This window comes from Oncorhynchus mykiss, chromosome 18 (genome assembly GCF_013265735.2).
Source record: "Oncorhynchus mykiss isolate Arlee chromosome 18, USDA_OmykA_1.1, whole genome shotgun sequence".
Lineage (NCBI taxonomy): Eukaryota > Metazoa > Chordata > Actinopteri > Salmoniformes > Salmonidae > Oncorhynchus > Oncorhynchus mykiss.
In genome coordinates, this window is record NC_048582.1 from 51,906,833 (window position 1) to 51,922,523 (window position 15,691).

At 41.0% G+C, this 15,691-nt stretch overlaps 2 protein-coding genes across 3 annotated transcripts in view; both read left to right on the forward strand.

Annotated features, from left to right (window-relative positions):
- The first annotated feature begins 4,148 nt into the window (after positions 1 to 4,148).
- Positions 4,149 to 7,082, forward strand: rpl14 (ribosomal protein L14). Its single transcript, XM_021572404.1, has 6 exons — positions 4,149 to 4,307; positions 4,941 to 5,042; positions 5,349 to 5,443; positions 5,835 to 5,934; positions 6,792 to 6,845; positions 6,991 to 7,082. Exons 1-6 carry the CDS (start codon positions 4,305 to 4,307, stop codon positions 7,051 to 7,053), a joined length of 417 nt encoding a protein of 138 aa, XP_021428079.1. The 5' UTR covers positions 4,149 to 4,304; the 3' UTR covers positions 7,054 to 7,082.
- Positions 7,083 to 11,002: 3,920 nt separating this feature from the next.
- Positions 11,003 to 15,691, forward strand: part of LOC110496477 (SNF-related serine/threonine-protein kinase) — a 31,590-nt gene continuing 26,901 nt past the window's right edge. The window contains exon 1 of one of the 2 annotated variants that reach the window (XM_036953069.1): positions 11,003 to 11,057. The gene's annotated coding sequence lies outside the window, so the exon portion shown is untranslated. Of the gene's footprint in view, positions 11,058 to 11,094; positions 11,267 to 15,691 lie in introns of those variants that run through there. The other variant, XM_036953068.1, reaches the window with a different exon arrangement.

The window sequence follows — 15,691 nt, forward strand, 5'->3', positions numbered from 1 at the left end:
CTGCTAACCTAATACCAATGGAATTGATAAGGGCAAGCTCACCATGTTAAGAATTGCATGACCAGATCAACTAAAACTAGAGGTAGTTCTAAACAAGGTGAGTGGATTTGGATTGGGTCAATTCCATGTTGACTGAGATCATTAAATTCATAGACATTTGGGAAACTGTTTGTCCTCTTTCCGGTGCAGTAAAAGTGAATATTCTAGACTCAATCTCAAAAAGCATATCATCAAGCTGTGATATGTCTGACCCTAAGATGTGCCCTACAAAGGGTTCAAATTACACCTACAGTGACACAGTATGAGTATGAACAAATAGTAAATGAAACTATGGCCTTGTCTAGACATGACACGTCATGCACCTACACCAGGGATAGTCAAACAAAAATGTTTAAAAACACATCCCTACCCTCCCAACCTTGAGAGCAAAACATTTGTGGCACCCCCTGTGACAGTGAAGACAAAAAAAAATATGTTTTAAAGTTAATTCCCTGTAATTCTACACGTTTTGTCATGGTGCGGGGAGATGATTTTGCAATTTTATAACTAATTTTATGCAATTCTACTTAGTTTATCACGTATCAGGGAAGAACCAGATGCAGACAATTCACATAATTGATTAAAATGCCTTTATTAGTATGGTATGTTCAATAGAAACAAAGTTTTAAAAATCTGACGGGTTTCGGCTTACAATTTTTTTTAATCATGTTTTTTTATTTTTTTTATTGGCCAGCGGGCCTACAAAATTGGAGCCAGTTACTCATCCCTGGTCTACACCTACATGTAAATGTTTCTACCATGCCCACATTGTGTCCATATTCCCTTGTTCTGCGCTACATTCAAATGCCAGAATGGATTTTGAAAATGGTGGAACAGGCTAAATATGTTAATAGCACAACAACAATTTCATCAGTAGGCAATTACTTTAGCTAACTAGCTAGCAAGCTAACTAGCAAAGGTAAAGGGATTGCAAACAGGTTAGCATAACTCTAGCCAACAAAACATTTGAAATAAGCTAGCTGGACAGCATTTATTAGTTTATTAGAACTCCGAGGCATGAGTCAAATTCGCTAAGCAGTGTACTTCGAATCAGTGTGCCGATGCCTGTATCACTTTACGAACAAAACTAAGCTTTGAACGTCATTGATCACGTGCTTCTAATAAAGTGATACAGGCATCGGCACACTGATTCGAAGTACACTGTTAAGTATTGTGCCGCCCTCAAAACAACTGGGAACTCTGACATCTCTGACTACTAGGAACTCGGAGAAAAACAAGATCCGACTGGGAAAAATCATTTTGAACCGTCATCCAACTCAGAATTCCAAGTTAAGAACTCTGGTCTCTTTCTTTTTTTAAACATTTTTTTGTTGAATTTTACCCATTTTTCTCCACAATTTCGTGGTATCCAATTTTTTTTTTGTAGCTACTATTTTGTCTCATCACTACAACTCCCGTACAGGCTCGGGAGAGACGAAGGTTGAAAGTCATGCGTCCTCCGATACACAACCCAACCAAGCCGCACTGCTTCTTAACACAGCGCACATCCAAGCTTATCGATCTTCAGTCTGATGCAGTGACTGGACGAGCTGGTCATGGGTGCACCTCAGCCACGCTCAAGGTCCTAAACAATATTATAACCGCCATCGATAAAAGACAATACTGTGCAGTCGTATTCATCAACCTGGCCAAGGCTTTCAACTCTGTCAATCACCACATTCTTATCAGCAGACTCAACAGCCTTGGTTTCTCAAATGACTGCCTCGCCTGGTTCACCAACTACTTCTCAGACAGAGTTCAGTGTGTCAAATCGGAGGGCCTGTTGTCTGGACCTCTGGCAGTCTCTATGGGGGTGTCACAGGGTTCAATTCTCGGACCGACTCTTTTCTCTGTATACATCAATGATGTCGCTCTTGCTGCTGGTGATTCTCTGATCCACCACTACGCAGACGACACCTCTCCTTCTATGGCCTCCACCTGCTCTTAAATGCAAGAAAAACCAAATGCATGCTCTTCAACAGATCGCTGCCCGCAACTGCCCGCCCGTCTAGCATCACTACTCTGGACAGTTCTGACTTAGAATATGTGGACAACTACAAATACCTAGGTGTCTGGTTAGACTGTAAACTCACCTTTAAGACTCACATTAAGCATCTCCAATCCAAAATTAAATCAAGAATCGGCTTCCTAATTCGCAACAAAGCATCCTTCACTCATGCTACCAAACATACCCTCGTAAAACTGACTGTCGTACCGATCCTTGACTTCGGCAATGTCATTTACAAAATAGCCTCCACCACTATTCAGCAAATTGGATGCAGTCTATCACAGTGCCATCCGCTTTGTCACCAAAGCCCCATATAGTACCCACCACTGCGACCTGTATGTTCTCGTTGGCTGGCCCTCGCTTCATATTCGTCGCCAAACCCACTGGCTCCAGGTCATCTGTAAGTCTTTGCTAGGTAAAGTCCCACCTTATCTCAGCTCACTGGTCACCATAGCAGCACCCACCCATAGCACGCGCTCCAGCAGGTATATTTCACTGGTCACCCCTAAAGCGATTTCCTCATTTGGCCACCTTTCCTTCCAGTTCTCTGCTGCCAATGACTTGAATGAATTGCAAAAATCACTGAAGCTGGAGACTCATATCTCCCTCACTAGCTTTAAGCACCAGCTGTCAGAGCAGCTCACAGATCACTGCACCTGTACATAGCCCATCCAACTACCTCACTCCCATATTGTTATTTTTTATTTTTTGCTCCTTTGCACCCCAGTAGCTCTACTTGCACACTCATCTTCTGCACATCTATCACTCTAGTGTTTACTTGCTAAATTGTAATTACTTCGCCACTACGGCCTATTTAATGCCTTACCTCCCTAATCTTACCTCATTTGCACACACTGTATATAGACTTTTCTATTGTGTTATTGACTGTACGTATGTTTACTCCATGTGTAACTCTGTGTTGTTGTTTGTGTCGCACTGATTTGCTTTATCTTGGCCAGGTCGCAGTTGTAAATGAGAACTTGTTCTCAACTTGCCTACCTGGTTAAATAAAGGTGAATATTTTTTTTTTTTAACTATTCAAAACAATGTCACTGATGAGGTTCTATGCATCTCTAGATGAACAAAACTTTCCAAAGATTAGGAGTCATGCTCAGAAGGTGTTTGTACTGTTTGGGTCAACCTATGTATGTGAACAGACATTTTCAGTGATGAAATATAACAAGTCAATGCACAGATCATCTCTTACTGACTCTCACCTTTTAGAAATCCTGCGAATAGCGACGTCAGAAACTATACCTGACTTCACTGCTCTTAGCAATGCCCATCAGAGACGTCTCTCCTCACAATGATTGAGATGTTTAAATGTAATTTTGAGTTGTCTCTCTTTCTTGTGTTTTTGTGCATACCCGTTAACAGGAGTTCTGTCCATGGTGCTGAATGCACACTGTTCTTTTCCCTATGTATAGTTCATTACATGTTTAATAATGAAAATACCTACCAAAAGGAGAACATGGATGTGGTTTATTTCTGTGCATGTTAAAAAAGTAAAATAAGTAGCATATCTGGATGTGATTTACAGTAGATTTACAATATCTGTCAACACAGTCATACACATGATGTATAATCCTGTAATATGATTCTGGCCTGCTATGGCAAAAATATATCCTAATGTGGCCCTCCATGGGAAATAATTGCCCAGGCATGGTCTGTGGGCGAGAGATTCCAGATTCAAATTCTGGATGAGCCCCCTTTTAAAAGAGTATGCAGTAGATGAGATATTATAGCCTCCTAATATACTCCATATAGCATGCCTACTAAATACCTTGTCATTGCCACGATGGAAAAATACGTGGAAAGTCTCTAATTAGCAATAATTTGCACAAGCCTAGTACTACTGAATAGTCAACAAAAATGTTGTGGATTTCATATAAATGTTACATGTAGAACTATCTAATCATTTACATCAGGTGTACACTTTTTTTTTAAAGTACCAAACATGTTTAATCAAAGGAATCAATATAATGTAATAATGTGTATATATATATATATATATATATATATATATATATATATATATATATATATATATATATATATAATCAATATAATGTAATATATACGGTTTATATTTCAATCCAACACATTCCTCTGCACTAGGTGGCGTGGTGAGCATTCCGGATTGTAATATCCAACCTTGAAAAATACATCCCTCACGTGCGCATGCGTATTTACAGAACGGAACGCGTTACTTCGTCGACCGGAAGCTTTGACGTCCTTTCTTAAGAGGACTGCCATAATGGTGAGTTGGCCATGAAGCTTGTGGATTTAGAAAATGTTATTAAATACAATTGTCCTTATTGTTAAGCTACCTCAGTTAATATGTAAATAGATAACGTATCGCTATATTAGTGATGATTAAAATACTGTCAATGGATTTTGGACATTATTGAAATGTCGGGTGTTCAGTCTGCTACAACGTGGTGTACAGGCCGGTAATCAGGCTAACGTTAGTTAGCCCAACCATGACAATTGCATTGCAATGGCGAGCGCATTAGAGTTGCTATATCTTATCCTCCGGTCTTTTTTTTTTAAGTTTGGTTTTGTCGGTCCATTTTTGTATGTATGCTAGGTTGTGGGCTACAAGCTAGTATTCACTAGGACAGCTAACTAACCTTAACGTTAGTTAGCATGCTAATTAACGGTTAGCTAGTCTAGCGTTCATTGATTGTTTTGTGGTTTCCCACAAGCTGTCTATAACAGCCATGTTAAAGCCAAATCACATTTGTAAAACATGTAGTCAGTTAGGACAACCCAACTAAATTCATTGGGTATAAGAAACTAGTGACCACACGCCCACTGAAGGGTTTTGTTCACGATTGTCTTAGCTTGCTAGTTAGAGTGCCAGTAAACAACCCACATTATTTTCCTGCAGGTGTTCAAGCGCTACGTCGAGATTGGCCGCGTCGCCTACATCTCTTTCGGACCCCATGCAGGCAGCCTGGTGGCCATCGTCGATGTCATCGACCAAAACAGAGTAAGCATTGCATTGATGTCATCCTGACTTTATGCTAGAGGTCCCCAACTTTGGTTTAGGAGACCAACTGGTTGTGCAGGCTTTTATGCCAACCCTGCTACTCTACTCTTCACATGTTCAGGTACCAGTTTAGAGCCCAGCTCTAAATTGGTACCTGTATCTTGTAGTCTACTAGCATTTGTATGTCTATCCACCAACCCTTCTTCGTAGTCCTTTAATCAATTACCACATCTGTTAATTTAAGAATGGTTCAACTTGGTATCGGCATGTTTTGTTTATTTGAACTGATGGGTGTGTTTGTCTCAGGCGCTGGTGGATGGTCCCTGCACAGGGGTGAAGAGGCAGTCGATGCCTTTCAAGTGCATGCAGCTCACTGACTACGTCATCAAAGTACCACACAGGTGATTGAGAGGACACCATGTGTGTATTCACTAGGAACTAAACAGAAGCAAACTGAATGAAAGGGGGCGAGACCTACCCCTGTCCAATAGAAACCTGTTCGCAAAATATAAAGCTGTGGTTTGCACAAATAAATAAACCCAGGTCCTCATCAAGGCCTTGATTGGTGCAGTCAGTTGTATTACTGCTGGGCTGGTACAACATGCACACAGACACCTCAATGAATTGACTGTGGCAGCTGCTTTGTGTTTTCAAGTGAACTTTTTCTTATTGACTATTCTTGAGTCACAGACTTACAGTAACCACACAGAATATACTATGCTACTACTGTAAAGTTGGGGCTTGCCTGTGCATACTTGGGTCCCCTGGACAATAACCCTTCCTGTGTTGCAGCGCTCGTCAGAAGTTTGTGAGACGCGCCTGGGAGAAGGCCCAAGTCACCGAGAAGTGGGCAGAAAGCAACTGGGCCAAAAAGATCGAAGCCAGACAAAAGGTACTGATATTTTGTACATTTCGATTGGCCATTAGCTGTTAGTCGAAACAGCAACTCCTCCTGGGGTCCACGTATTTCTGACAGAATGGCTCTGGGTTGGGGTCTGCTTATGGGTAGCAGTTGGTTTCTCAATGGCCGAGGTTAAACATATTTTGTCAAATGGGACACGGAAACTTCAATAGGCTTTAGATGACTCACTGCCATACATTTGGGAACGACATCCTTGTTGTATATACTGTCAATGCCTATGTGTCCCTTCGGTCTTGCTTGGGTTGTCTTTGGGGTTTTGTTCCTAGAGTAGGTCCTGCACATCTTTAATTGATTTACAATATTTCTATACATTTGTTGACCCTTTTGGGTGTGTGGTGGAGCATCCAAATACTACTTGATCACTGATTGTGGCCTAACTCATGAGAAGGTGTTTTGGCATGCTATGCTACTGGATTGTTCCTCCAACTTAAAGTTAAATACCATTCAAACTATCTTTTGGTATTTGTTTAATTAGTGCACTGTTGATAGTCACTAAATGTTTTGTCAGCATTCAAGGTTTTGACATGTAGAACTTTGAAAATACTGTGACACTTTCTGTATTTTTAAAGTTGTATATCTTATCTTCAGTGCTGACATGCCAAACATTTGGGGACTTTATCCACATTTGGACTAATTAAACAAATACCAAGAGTTTGGGTGAAATTTTCCTTTTAAGGGTGATATCCACTAAACACCAAATGGGACAAAACAGGGAGGGACCTTCTTGAATTTGTCGAATACATAAATGTCTTGATTTCCGTTGCAGAACGTTTTGCTATAGTGCTACTAATCTCTGTTCCAGTTGTATAACTGTTATGTCTCTACAGAGGGCCCAGATGTCCGACTTTGACCGCTTCAAGGTGATGAAGGCCAAAAGGATGGTGAGTGGAGAACATTTATTACATCAGATTATTACTTATGTAGAGTATTTTGGTTTGCAAATTAAATGTACATCATGGTGGAAATGAATTGAATTTTAAGAAACTTGTCACTAATGATCCATGGATTTGCTGTTTATGTCCACAGAGGAACAAGATCATCAAGCACGAGGTGAAAAAGCTGCAGAAAGAGGCAGCGAAGAAGGCATGATCTAAAATAAATCCTCTGGCTGAATTGTTCTCCTTTGTCCTCTTGTATTTACTACTGCCCACCTGTCAATCACAGGACTATCTAAAAGCTGATGACACTCACCTCTAACATTCTACACACTTCTGAATTCACAACGTTGCACCTCCACCCGGGTCTTCATGCCATTGTTCTGAACATCCTCCAAGCCACTCTACCCACAGCGCAATAGTCAAATCACATTTTATTTGTCACATATGCCGCATACAACAGGTGGAAACCTTAACGTCAAACGCTTAATTACAAGACCTTAACCAACAATGCAGTTTTAATAAAATATTAACTGCATTTAAATAAAAATTAAAAGGCTATATACAGGGGATACCGGTATCGAGTCAATGTGCGGGAACAGCCAGTAGAAGTGTAAATGCAATAGTCCGGATGGTCATTTGATTGATTGTTCAGCAGTCTTATGGCTTGGGGATAGAAGCTGTTGGAGCCTGTTGGGACTAGACGTGTCGCTCAGGTACCGCTTGCCGTGTGGTAGCACTGAGAACAGTGATAAGTCTGACTGGTGGTTACCAGAGTCATTCTGAATGGGTGCCAACTACTGTTTAGTCTTAAGTTAAACTAGAGTGGCTCGAAATAAGATTACATTTATAAAGTAGTCAAATGTTTAGTGGGAACAACTTTGCCAGCATTATCATGTCATTAGCTAGCATAGTAAGTCAAACATAGCTAGCTAGCAATGCTACCGTTAACTGGCTAAAATCCGGTGTCCCCTCGATGTTAGCTCACGTTATACTGCATCTAAAGTCAATCTGGCGATATCAAAATGGTAACAACAGGTTTTCCTTATAATTACAGTATTTGCCTCCTGTGAATGGCATTGTATTTCCAAGCCACTAATGCACTTTTGATAGTCTTCATCAGCGCTCGTTGACGGTGCATTGAGTAGAATGCTCAGATGGGTATCAGTCCAAACCAAACGTGACGAACATGCAACCAATGAACAGCATTAAGACACTGCGACGACGAACCGTTAGAAGCAGTAGGTGGCCGTATTGTCTTTACCATAATATGGAATTACATCTGCTAAATTCTACACTACACACTGTGTGTTGAATCGCCACCCAGAATTTGATCTCTAATTTACCGTGGCCATCCCCTGCTGTTATCCGTTCATTGTGGTGTGTCAATGCTAAAGCCGCATCTGTCCAGTTTCAGAAGGGTGAAACGTAATATAACCTAGAAAATAGAAATACCATGAAAAGAGATTGCGAATCACACACACATTATGATTGTATAATCTGCATTGCAGACTTCCAGACCTTCAAACAATTACAGGTCACAGAATCACAACTGTCTGGGCTGATGAAGACTGCTCTAATTATTTACTGTAAGGAAGGGCTCACTTGAATAACACGAATGATTAACAAATCACTACTTTAGTTGGCATGAAATTATGGTCGTTAATGTACAGTTTCCTTTACTAATTCAGTTGCGAGAGTATCTGTTTAAAATGGTAACTAGCACCGTGGTATATGGTATGAGAAAGGCCACTGCTATTCTCTTTTCATCCACTATGTGATGGTAAAAGATTGAGAAACGTCAACAAGCTAAAATTGGGTTTGTGGTACTTTACTAAGTGACCAACGCTGTTCACATATTCTTAGGGGTAGACTTGCCTTATTGAAAGTTTAAAGAATATTCTAGGGTTATGTTCAAGATCTTAAATGAATGCACCAGGGAGAAGTAAGTATATTGTCAGTAGCACTACCCTGCTGTGTGTGGGGCTAGATGAAGAGGGCGGGTTCTTCTGGACTACAGACGAGATGGGGGGGTGGTTGTTTGAGGGTGCTTCTCTCACCATCTCTGGTCAGGGCGGGAGGGATGGGGAACCAAAAATGGAACAATCTGAGATGCTGCTAGGCTCAGGATAATGAGGGGGGTGAGAACAGCTTCTATCTAACAGAAGATAAGAGATTGTTGGCCAATTTGACACATCCTCTAAAGATAGTGATCAGTTGGCAGTGTCTCGCTACTATGTGAAAGCTGCAGAACACACTTGGTTCACTCAAGGTCTTCAAATGCCCTGTTTTTTTTATATAGAAATACACTACATGACCGAAAATATGTGGACACCTGCTCGTCGAACATCTCAACATCTGTCGGAACTAGAAGCGCAAGCATTTCGCTACACTCGCAAAATCTGCTAACCATCTGTATGTGACCAATAAAATTGTATTCCAAAATCATAGGCATTAATGTGGAGTTGGTCCCCCCTTTGCTGCTATAACAGCCTCTACTCCTCTGGGAAGGTTTTCCACTAGATGTTGGAACATTGCTGCAGGGACTTTATTCCATTCAGCCACAAGCACATTAGTGTTGTTGGGAACTGATGTTAGGTGATTATGCCTGGCTCGCAGTTGGTGTTCCAATTCATCCCAATGGGATACAGGTCAAGGCTACGTGCAGGCCAGTTACGTTCTTCCACACCGATCTCGACAAACCATTTCTGTATGGACCTCGCTTTGTGCAAGGGGGCATTGTCATGCTGAAGTTTGAAGCACAGAATCATCTAGAATGTTATTGTATAGTGTTAAGATTTTCCTTCACTGAAACTAAATGGCCTAACCCGAACTATGAAAAACAGCCCCATAATCATTATTCCTCCTCCACCAAACTTTACAGTTGGCACGATGCATTCGGGCATTTAGCGTTCTCCTTGCAGCTGCCAAACCCAGATTCATCCTGCCAGATGGTGAAGCGTGATTCATTACTCCAGAAAACACATTTCCACTGCTCCAATGGAGGCAAGCTTTACACTACTCCAGCCAACGCTTGGCATTGCGCATGATGATCTTAGGCTTGTGTGCGGCGGCTTGGCCATGGAAACCCATTTCATGAAGCTCCCAGCAAACAGATCATGTGCTTCCAGAGGCAGTTTGGCACTCGGTAGTGAGTATTGCAACTGAGGACAGACAATTTTTACACGATAAGCGCTTCAGCACTCTGCGGTCCCTTTCTGTGAGATTGTGTGACCTACCACTTCGCAGCTGAGGCGTTGTTGCTCATAGACATTTACACTTCACAATAACAGCACTTACAGTTGACCGGGGCAGCTCTAGCAGGGCAGAAATTTGACAAATTGACTTGTTGGAAAGGAGGCATCCTATGATGGTGCCACGTTGAAAGTCAGAGCTCTTCAGTAATTCTACACACAATACCCCATAATGACAAAGCAAAAACAGGTTTAGAAATGTTTGCTAATTTATAATAAAACAATTAAAATAAGGACACAAGTATTCAGACCTTTTACTTAGTACTTTGTTGAACCACCTTTGACAGCGATTACAACCTCAAGTCTTCTTGGGTATGACGCTACAAGCGTCGCACACCTGTATTTGGGGAGTTTCTCCCATTCTTCTCTGCAGGTCCTCTCAAGCTCTGTCAGGCCAGAAGGGGGGGGGGGTGCTGCACAGCTATTTTGAGGACTCTCCAGAGATGTTCGATCAGGTTTAAGTCCATACTCTGGCTAGGTCACTCAAGGACATTCAGAGACTTGTCCTGAAGCCACTACTGCGTTGTCTTGGCTGTGTGCTTAGGGTTGTTGCCCTGTTGGAAGGTGAACCTTCGCCCCAGTCTGAGGTTCTGAGAGCTCTGGAGCAGGTTTTCACCAAGGAACTCTCTGTACTTTGCTATGTTCAATTTTGCCCCGATCCTGACTAGTCTCCCAGTCCCTGCCGCTGAGAAACATCTCCATAGCATGATTCTGCCCCCACCAGCTCTACAGACAATTCCTTTAACCTCATGGCTTGGTTTTTGCTCTGACATACACTGTCAACCGTGGAACCTTATATAGACAGCTGTGTGCGTTTCCAAATCATGTCCAATCAATTTAATTTACCCCAGGTGGACTCCAATCAAGTTGTTGAAACGTCTCAAAGATGATCAATGGAAACAGGATGCACCTGTGTTCAATTTCGAGTCTCATCGCAAAGGGCCTGAATACGTATGTAAATAAGGTATTTCTGTTTCTAATTTTGTGTATGTAGATTGCTGAGGGTCTTTTATTTATTTAAGCCATTTTAAAATAAGTCTGTAATGTAACAAAATGTTATGGGGGAAAACCAAATCACTTTGGATGTATTGTTGCTGTTAAATTTACACTGACGTTGATACCATCTACAAGTCAGCGCTGAGGCATTGACTGATCAAATCAAGCTCCTCGAAGGTAGATCACAGCAATATCATTCCGCCACAGCTTCCCATGTTAATAGACGTATTGTAAATAGTAATTCTGTGCCTGTTAGTTTTTGCACTCTCAAGGAACCCACTTAGCGCATCTATGCTATTAATAGTTTTATATCATCGTTTTGCTACATGTGTTCATAAACATGGGTATTGTCATAGTAATCGTGTGCACATTTACCTGAATTCTACTATTAGCTCAACTTTTAATCCAACCAGGAAGCCTATTGTGGATAGCATATCCAGTTCTGTTGACTCTTCTGTCACCATGGATACTTCGGCTGTTTTCAAATCTCGCAGAGCGGTTGGATTGTACATTTGCGAATAATGTCTAAATTGGAATTTCTGGATGCATGACACTAGCTGAGACGTTCTGGTTATCTCAGTGGCCTGGCTGAATAGTTTGATTATGGTTAAGGACGTTGCCATTGCTGACGATGTTAGACAAAAGGGGGGGGGGGGGGGGGCTTTACGTAAAATCTCCAAAGTGTGAGCTGTTGGTTATAAAATTGTCTGTAAACCAAAATATGCATATATGCACAACAGCTGCTTCGGCCGAGGCTGTTTGGTATTATTTCTGATTTATTTAAACCATTTCTGATATCTGAACTGGTTGTGTTGGGAGATCTAAATCTTGATTCAGATCAGTTTAAGAATATTTGTCTTGAGTTCAACTCTGCTCAGCTAATAACGAAACCCACTCGGATTAATGTAAAGAAAAACTAGCAAACTCCTCATTGACCTTATCCTGGCTAACCGTCTCTATAAGTATTTGGCTATTGATGTTTTTGCAAATGATTTCAGCGACCACAGCCCTGTTGCTTGCTTGCAATAGTGATACCAAATTGAAAAACGATCATATCATTTTTAAATGTCACCCCAGGAATTTCTTCATGATCTACATTATTCTGAGCTTTTTTTCTACTATATAACTCCATTCCAGACCCTGTTTGGAAATTTTTTATTTTCTCTTCCATTTTTACGTCTCTGACTGATAAACAGGTCCCTTTTCAAGTCAAAAACCGAACTAATTCACGGTTCTCTCGGGTACTTTCAGACCTCTTGATAAGAAATCAAGCCTGGTTCAAGGCTAGACAAACAGTCTCGTTAGCTGATTGGCAGCTATTTAGGCAATTGAGAAATAAGTGCACCGCTTCGGTTAAACCGGCCATATCAAACTACTTCGCTGTTGCAGACTGTTATTGATCCCTCTAAATTCTGGAAAACCATTAATTCAATGAAGCGGGCTAATTCCTCTATACCACCCCACCTAAGCAAGTAATTTGACTGAAAAAGTTCAGATTTGTGATGCTTCTTATCAGCATTTATTTTTATTATTATTATTATTATTTTTTATCTCAACTGGTTTTCTGTTTGAAATAAATGCTGGTCATACTGGTCTTGGCAACATACAGCCTCCAGTTGCCTCGATTAATTATCAGCCAACCTCACGTGACTTGGGGAATAGTAGTCAGGGTTTTTCTTTTTGGCAACTCACAAAAACAGAAGTTCTTGCTGCCTTATTAGCTATTGACACAAAGAAGTCATTAGGGGCTGACAATTTGGACCCCTCTTTGCTTAAGTATGCAGTGCCTGTCATTGCTGCCTCAGTTACACCATTTTTTTTATTTAGTATCATGAAATATTCCAAAGGTGTGGAAAGCAGCTTTTGTGCTACCACTCTACACGGGCGAGGATAGTAGTGATCTCGATAATTATCAACCTATTTCCAGGCTCCGTCTTGCGAAAATGCTAGAATCATTGGTCAACAAACAGCTACATTTCTATCTGTAACTTATATTATTAATGTTTAATCAATCTGGAATCAGACCTAAACATTAGCTTGTTGTAAATTATATTTCAAAGGCCTTAGATTCTACAAAGAATTGTGCTTCCATGTTTGTAGACTTGTGAAAAGCTTTTGATACTGTAAACCATTTTATTCTGTTGAATAAGCTGTACTCAATAGGGTTGGGTACTGATGCTTGTTTCATAATGATCTCAAGGACATAACTCAGGCCATCAAGGTAGATGGGGTCAAATCTGAGTTCTTTGAGTTACAGTGCCTTGCGAAAGTATTCGGCCCCCTTGAACTTTGCGACCTTTTGCCACATTTCAGGCTTCAAACATAAAGATATAAAACTGTATTTTTTTGTGAAGAATCAACAACAAGTGGGACACAATCATGAAGTGGAACAACATTTATTGGATATTTCAAACTTTTTTAACAAATCAAAAACTGAAAAATTGGGCGTGCAAAATTATTCAGCCCCCTTAAGTTAATACTTTGTAGCGCCACCTTTTGCTGCGATTACAGCTGTAAATCGCTTGGGGTATGTCTCTATCAGTTTTGCACATCGAGAGACTGACATTTTTTCCCATTCCTCCTTGCAAAACAGCTCGAGCTCAGTGAGGTTGGATGGAGAGCATTTGTGAACAGCAGTTTTCAGTTCTTTCCACAGATTCTCGATTGGATTCAGGTCTGGACTTTGACTTGGCCATTCTAACACCTGGATATGTTTATTTTTGAACCATTCCATTGTAGATTTTGCTTTATGTTTTGGATCATTGTCTTGTTGGAAGACAAATCTCCGTCCCAGTCTCAGGTCTTTTGCAGACTCCATCAGGTTTTCTTCCAGAATGGTCCTGTATTTGGCTCCATCCATCTTCCCATCAATTTTAACCATCTTCCCTGTCCCTGCTGAAGAAAAGCAGGCCCAAACCATGATGCTGCCACCACCATGTTTGACAGTGGGGATGGTGTGTTCAGGGTGATGAGCTGTGTTGCATTTACGCCAAACATAACGTTTTGCATTGTTGCCAAAAAGTTCAATTTTTGTTTCATCTGACCAGAGCACCTTCTTCCACATGTTTGGTGTGTCTCCCAGGTGGCTTGTGGCAAACTTTAAACAACACTTTTTATGGATATCTTTAAGAAATGGCTTTCTTCTTGCCACTCTTCCATAAAGGCCAGATTTGTGCAATATACGACTGCCAAGCCTTTTCACATTTAAAGTCTGATTGTCAAGCACTGCAGAGGTCACTATTGAATCTAAAGTTAATGCAAACAAAACAAAAAGCATGCTTTTTTTCTAGGTCCCATAACCCAGATTTAAATGAATTTGGAATGACTAGTTTGAACGGTACACAAATTGAGTTCCTTCCTTCCTAAATATTTCTTGGTATCTGGCTTGATGACAAACTGTCATTTAAAGAACATGTCATTGAGCTGGTGAAGAAGTTGAAGTTCAAGGTTGGTTTCTTTTACACAAATAAAGCATGTCGAACTTTTGATAATTGGAAGGAATTTGTCCAGGCTATTTTTATGTACATTTTAGATTAAGGTGTTATTATATCTCTCAGTTCAGAGTATTGGAGACCTATGTTTATAAATGTCTTCTTTTGTTAATATGTTTTGTAAAATTGTCCAGGCTATTTTGTCCATTTTAGATTTTTTTGAATGTTATAGAGTGATCAGATGAATTACAATTATTTGCTGCCAGTAAGATTGCACCTAAATCAACCATTTATTGGATCATCAAGAACTTCAAGGAGAGCGGTTCAATTGTTGTGAAGAAGGCTTCAGGGTGCCCAAGAAAGTCCAGCAAGCGCCAGGATCGTCTCCTAAAGTTGATTCAGCTGCGGGATCGGGGCACCACAAGTACAGAGCTTGCTCAGGAATGGCAGCAGGTAGGTGTGAGTGCATCTACACGCACAGTGAGGCAAAGTCTTTTGGAGGATGGCCTGGTGTCAAGAAGGACAGCAAAGAAGCCACTTCTCTTCAGGAAAAACATCAGTGACAGATGGATAATCTGCCAAAGGTACAGGTATTGGACTGCTGAGGACTGGGGTAAAGTCATTTTCTCTGATGAATCCCCTTTCCAATTGTTTGGGGCATCTGAAAAAAAGCTTGTCCGGAGAAGACAAGGTGAGCGCTACCATCAGTCCTGTGTCATGCCAACAGTAAAGCATCCTGAGACCATTCATGTGTGGGGTTGTTTCTCAGCCAAGGGAGTGGGCTCACTCACAATTTTTCCTAAGAACACAGCCATAAAGAATGGTACCAACACATCCTCCTGAGAGCAACTTCTCCCAACCATCCAGGAATAGTTTGGTGACGAACAACACTTTTTCCACAGCATGATGGAGCACCTTGCCATAAGGCAAAAGTCATAACTAAGTGACTCAGGGAACAAAAGATCGATATTTTGTGTCCATGGCCAGGAAACTCCCCAGACCTTAATCCCCTTGAGAACTTGTGGTAAATCGTCAAGAGGCTGGTGGACAAACAAAACCCCACAAATTCTGACAAACTCCAATCATTGATTGTGCAAGAATGGGCTGCCATCAGTCAGGATGTGGCCCAGAAGTTAATTGACAGCATGCCAGTGCAAATTGCAGAGGTCTT